The 6,074-nt window shown below is 34.2% G+C and overlaps 1 protein-coding gene across 1 annotated transcript; it reads right to left on the reverse strand.

Moving 5' to 3' along the window:
- Positions 1 to 346: 346 nt before the first annotated feature.
- LOC104219930 (protein trichome birefringence-like 41) lies at positions 347 to 4,373 on the reverse strand. Its single transcript, XM_009770698.2, has 5 exons — positions 4,000 to 4,373; positions 2,883 to 3,054; positions 1,242 to 1,417; positions 978 to 1,136; positions 347 to 787 (listed from the first exon to the last, which is right to left on the reverse strand). Exons 1-5 carry the CDS (start codon positions 4,293 to 4,295, stop codon positions 493 to 495), a joined length of 1,098 nt encoding a protein of 365 aa, XP_009769000.1. The 5' UTR covers positions 4,296 to 4,373; the 3' UTR covers positions 347 to 492.
- Between the last annotated feature and the right edge of the window lie 1,701 nt (positions 4,374 to 6,074).

Raw genomic sequence — 6,074 nt, forward strand, 5'->3', positions numbered from 1 at the left:
CTTATTTTCGTTTTAATCTGCTTAAAAAAGTGTTACTTTCTATTTAGTATATTTTTAATTCTAAGATTCTTATTTTACCTGTAATGATACTTCTTTATATGAATGACATAGCATATTTAAGATTACAAAATTCAAATGTTATTTTTAGTATATTATACACACTTTTTAGCTTAACACTACAAGATTTAATTTTTTTTTTATATTCTTAAATTTTCCGCCAAATCGAACTAAAAGAAATGGAGGGAGTAACTGAGTTCTGCTTTTACCACGTAAATTAGTTTTGAAGTGACCCAAATAAAAAACATGAAAACTTTTGATGTGATCCGAATAGAGAATGAACTCAAAATTTGTCAAGAAATTGTATAGTGGTATTATTATTTTCTCAACTTTTCCTCGGGTATATTATCACTGATAACAACGAATTCTTTTCTTTTTCTGTGATTCCATGAATCATTGAAAAGCTTGAAGAATTAATATGGTACAAAATAGCAATCAAAGAATAAGGTTATAGAGTATTTCATTCCAAATATCAGGAACTCCTGCGAGGCACCAATGACTGCAGTCCATTCCTGTTCCCCCAATCATCCCATAAATTGAAGGATGCCCATCTTTACGTAGTAATGAAAGGTTAGTCACATCAAGCAATGTCACTGGCTTCTCAATTGTTCTCAATACATTCTTCTGCACCCCTAATGCTGATGGCAACCCTGCTGGATATATTGATCCACTTAGCGGCCGCCTCTGGCCCGAGCAAGATGTTACGCCTGGTTGATTCCAGTCAGTACCACTGTTGGGCGAAATAAAAGAGGAAAAAATAATAAATTGATCAAATTATTAGCAAAATCTTTTGACACACGAGCATAGATAGATTTAGGTTTTAGACTTACTGTTATGTTAAAAATGATGCGTTCAGTTAAACCTATAGAATATATATATATATAGCAAATGAGGTTGGTGTATCTGTTAATTACTCTTACTTGTAATGTGATGGTGAGATTCCTTGAAAGAAAACCAATTGTTTTGAAGGATCTATATTGGTGTCGATCCACTTGGCCCATGTACGTAGGGCTTTCTCAAAAGCAACCATACGATCCATGTCTTTATAGTATTTGCTTCCTATTTTAATATAATCCCATCTGCAAGAAAAAGTACAAAAATATTGTGAAATTGTTGGATCTTAATAATATGTATGTATAGTGAAAGTTAATAAGCCAACTAGTGTGAAATGTGAACTAACGTACGGTTGAGCGACTCCTCTGCGATTCCACCAATGCCAAGTGTTGAAAATGAGTATGTCAATTCCTTTCCATAACTTGCCACCCTCAGTTGAGTCTAGTTTCAAAATTCTGCCTTTTTCTTCCATCACAACATCCACCAAATATACACTCCGGTCCAACATCACTTTCACTCCAAAATCCTGAAAAGGGCCACAGTCCAATATATAATTCGATGAGGTCCTTATTTCGAGTCTCATTACTTTTCGTTAACAAAAGAGGAATTTCATAAATCACTATTGTTTAGTGGCTATTAATTTCCTATAACTATCATATACATAATTACTTCCTATAACTACTTGTTGCGGTAGTGTATTCGCTGTATTCGCGCTATTGTATCCATGAATACCTAAATATCAGGGTAGTCCAGCTGTACGCACATGTATTCATATATATTCGCGCCATGTATTCATAAATACAGCAGCGAAAAGAGCCTAAAATTAAGGTAGTCCAGCTGTACGCGCATGTATTCACATGTATTTGCGTTGTTGTATTGATGAATACAATAATAAAACCGCCTAAAATCAGGGCAGTCCAGTTGTACGTGCATGTATTCACATGTATTCGAGCCATATATTCAAGAATAAAGCAGCAAAAAGCGCCTAAGATCAGGGCAGTCCAGCTGTACGCACATGTATTCACATGTATTCCCGCTGTTGTATTGAATACAACAGTAAAAAGCGCTTAAAATCAGGGTAGTCCAGCTGTATGTGCATGTATTCACATGTATTAGCGCCATGTATTCATGAATATAGTAACGGCAATCACCTCAAAAATGGTATGTCTAGCTCTCTAAGAGAGAGGACAAACATAAATAGCATATTGCATGCCTCAATGATAGTATATACTATAAATACTTATTTTGCTATAAAATATAAAAGGTAGCTATAGAAAATAATATTTTAAAATAATTTTGATAAATAGGGTGTATACATTTGCTATAGGAGATAAAATTTCCTTAACAAAAGTATTCTACATATTTGACCAAGAAATAGAATTAAACATATGAAGAATTCTTTATTATTCCATACCCAGACTAAATATATAAAAATGATTTCTATCTAATAAATTAAGCCTTTTGCATAATCCGTTGAGACAGTTCCAACAAATAATCTAATCCATGAGGGACTTTAAGGCCAAGCATGTGGTTCATAACAAACTGATAAATTTTGATACCGAAAGATCTAACGATTAGATAAGATACGTGACCCAATTGCTCATGTCACTATAGGAACAGCAATGTTCTTTTCTATACCCACTTACATGGTTAGTGTCTTAGCGAATCAGTTCGTTTTCAGTCAATTTAACATTTGAGGCCCCTAAAACTTAAGATAGAGCTTTGGTTTTGATTAATTAGGCTTTAGCAATCCAGCCAAACCCTTCATTATCACAAGGTGGAATTTTTATGTATAAAGATAAAAATGACATCGAATCAGTGTACTTTAGATACTGAATCGTTACTGAAATTTTTTATTAAAGCACAAATATTGAAACTCTTTACTTCAATTTTTTTAGTTTCTCTCCAACTATATTCCATGATTGACCATAATTTTGTGAGAACTAACTATGGAACAAATGCTATTTAAGAGAAATGGAAAAGGGAATTACCAAAAAGGTGAAAATAGAGACATCGCCAACTCTGGTTGCATTATAATTGGCTTTTGGCTCTGATGTGTAAAGAAGGCATATAAGTGACTGCCATTGGTTTCTGCTGAGGGAATCTCCTACGAACATGATGCTTTTACCTTTGAATTTCTTCAAGAATGCTCGTCCATCAAATCTGTATAAAGACAAAAAGTGGCCATCTTTTGAAGAATCCACTAGAGTCGTCATTTCTTTAATTTTGGACATGCACGGCACTAAATCGATTACTTGAACAAAAATAAAATAGTAAATAATAGAGATGTCCTTATGATGTGAACTTTTTAGCTACTTTAGTAAAGATATAAGAACTGAAAGCAACCAAGTTGGGATGCATGAGCTTTTTAAAATGAAAATTTAGCAAGTTGGTCTGACCATGCCCATGACCCATGACCTATGTCAGTCATGTAACCCACTCCAGTCAAATGCAAGAAAACAACATGCCATGTTAAATTATACAAGGGAGAACTATTCAAATATATGTGTATTCACATTATAACTTGTCTTTGGACAGAACTGCCCTTGGCAAATGATTGATAGTAGAAAACGTCGGAGCGAAAAAGAGAAAACGGGAAACATTTTGAGGAGAAAAAACAGAGAAATTACAAGGCAAAGCGAAGATAGCATCTTGGTTTTCGAGATTTCTTTCAGAATATCATTTTGCCTGCCACTTTTCTGGACTTGTAACGTGTCCCCATATTATTACCTATTAGAAAAAATTAATACCACAACTCACATGACCTCCATCTTCCTCTGTCTTTCGATCTAGCCACAGCTAATATTGAGTTCAAGCATTTTCTAAGACATTAAGAAAAACCAAATAGTAATGGTCTGCAAGTTAATATATGCCTTTATTAGTACCAGAGTTTAAATTATGTGCATCCTACTCAACAGTATAAAAAAAACTTTTACACTATTTAATTTAATTTAACTATAGCGGATTATTACATCCAAGTTAACATCAAAGATAGTGTAAAAATTAGTTAAAAGGTACTATATAGAACATAAACTCGTAAAATAACAAAGGAGGTGAAATAACATGTGGAGAAATTAAGGCATAGAGCTATAGCTAGAGGCCGTTTACCTCTTTATGGAACAACCACGAGGTTTCCATCTGTAATTAAGGTAAGCTTTGTCAGGGCGACCATTTCTTTGGCAGTTGAATTCATGTTCAATGATTGGACAGTGAGTTGAGTTGTAGAGAGGATAAGTTTCATCTTCAATCCAACTTCCTCGGAAAAAGTTGCAGCTCTTGTGTGGATAAGGCCGTGGATTATGTGCATTTGTGTGGTGCAGAAGAAGCACCAGCAGGGTTATTAGTATACAGATGAAGAGTGTGAAGAATGTCCAGCCAATCCTCAATCCCACGTTTCTGATCATGCCTTCAAATATTATACTTTTATATAGAGAAACAGAAGAAGAAGCTTAGTTTTGTTGTTTCTCTCCCCCTTAGTGTCTTCTTCTAGAGTATTTATATCTACAAAGTGAAAAAGTTTTACCACATAATTTGAAACTTTTAAATGACATAATTGTTACTTACTTAATCAATGAGTAGTAGTACTTTTTTTCTTTGTGTACTGTTTAGTAAATAAGAATTCAATTCACAAAAAGATTATGTGAAAAGGCCACGAGTGGTTTAGATCCGGAGAATGTCATCAAGTGGTTTTTTTTTTTTTTTTAATTTTTCAATTAATGCTATGAATGCATTTGAACTTATTCAATATGCGCACTTTTTATCATCCGTTAGTATTGCATAAATTATTTAATAGTGTATTGAAATGATATCTCTTGGTTGCCCTTTCAAAAATGATAATTGCTTTGAGCCTTTCACGAAACTCGAATATATATATAATCAATTATCTGGTTAACATTTAAAAAATTAATTAAAGAACAACTTCGAGCGAATATGGATCGAAAATTCCAAAGCTCTCTTTGAAAAATTTCCTTAAATTCAATCTCCTACTAAATATACATCGTGTATTGTTCAAGAGTGTGATAAACAACCTCTGTTTCTTCGGTCCACCCTCTTTGGACTGTATTAAGTGCTTTGTGTTTTAATGATCAATTAACTGCAGTTTATTTATCAAGCTGAAGTTAAACACCGGCTTAAGTGTTCACATACGTATGAACAATTATCTTTCTGAAATGTTGGAAAATCAGAAATTTACAGCACATTTGAATTCCTAAGATATAATTAAGAATTGCAAAGAGTGACATAATTGGTAAATCCGAAATTTGCAAACCTTGGTTTCAAACACTGCTTTCCCAGTTATCAGCAAAGTCCTATATTAAATTCCCATTTCCTCTTCAATCGACAAGCCTACTTAATTATGAGAGAGGGAGCTGTAAGAATATACCAAATGTAATGTCTGCTTGTTGAAGGGATATAAGCAAAATGACTATCTTGTTCTGATTCAAGGAGCTGGCAAGTGATTGAAGTGTAACGAACCAATTGTTCGTTTCGCTTTCTAGATCTCCGTTTTTCTAAATAAAATTTTCCGTATGTACTTTTACTGTATTATGATTTGTCGGAATGATTAGTTCGGGTTTAAAAGGGATTAAGTTGAAATCGGAACACTTAGTTCCCTAATTTGACTTAAAAGGGCTAAGTTTGACTTGACGACCCCGGAACTGAGATTTGACGGTCCAATAAGTTCGTATGATGATTTTGAACTTAGGTGTATGTTTGAATCTGATTTTGGATGACCTGGGAGTGTTTCGGTGCTTAATAGTGAAAGTTGGCACATTAAAGGTTTTAGAGTTTTTTAAATTTGGTTTGAACTAGGATTTGATGTTATCGAGGTCCGTGTAGGATTTCGAGCCTAGGAATAATTCTATATGGTGATTTAAGACTTGCACGTAAAATTTGATGTTATTCCGAGTAGTCTGAGTATGATTCGGCGCGTTCGGAGCAAATTGGAAATTTGAAGTTCATAATTTGATTCAATTTTTCTGGGGTGCGACTCTTAGTTTCATTATTGTTTTACGTGTTTCGAGAAATCGAGCATGTCCGTATTATGTTATTGGACGGGGTTTTGAGTGGCTTGGGTGTATTTCGGACCACCCAGAGTTAAGTTGAAAACATCGACAGGGTCCTGAGTGGCTCGGGTGTATTTCGGACCACCCAGTGTTAAGTTGAAAACACCAGGTTTCCTTCTT

This window comes from Nicotiana sylvestris, chromosome 7 (genome assembly GCF_000393655.2).
Source record: "Nicotiana sylvestris chromosome 7, ASM39365v2, whole genome shotgun sequence".
Classification (NCBI taxonomy): domain Eukaryota; kingdom Viridiplantae; phylum Streptophyta; class Magnoliopsida; order Solanales; family Solanaceae; genus Nicotiana; species Nicotiana sylvestris.

Coding starts and splice junctions, on each gene's coding strand:
- LOC104219930 (XM_009770698.2), bottom strand. CDS start 4,295: ATGATCAGAAACGTGGGATTGAGGATTGGCTGGACATTCTTCACACTC. Junction 1,418..2,882: donor TCTCTATTTTCACCTTTTTG/GTAATTCCCTTT, acceptor GGCCCTTTTCAG/GATTTTGGAGTGAAAGTGAT. Junction 788..977: donor ATCTCACCATCACATTACAA/GTAAGAGTAATT, acceptor TTCGCCCAACAG/TGGTACTGACTGGAATCAAC.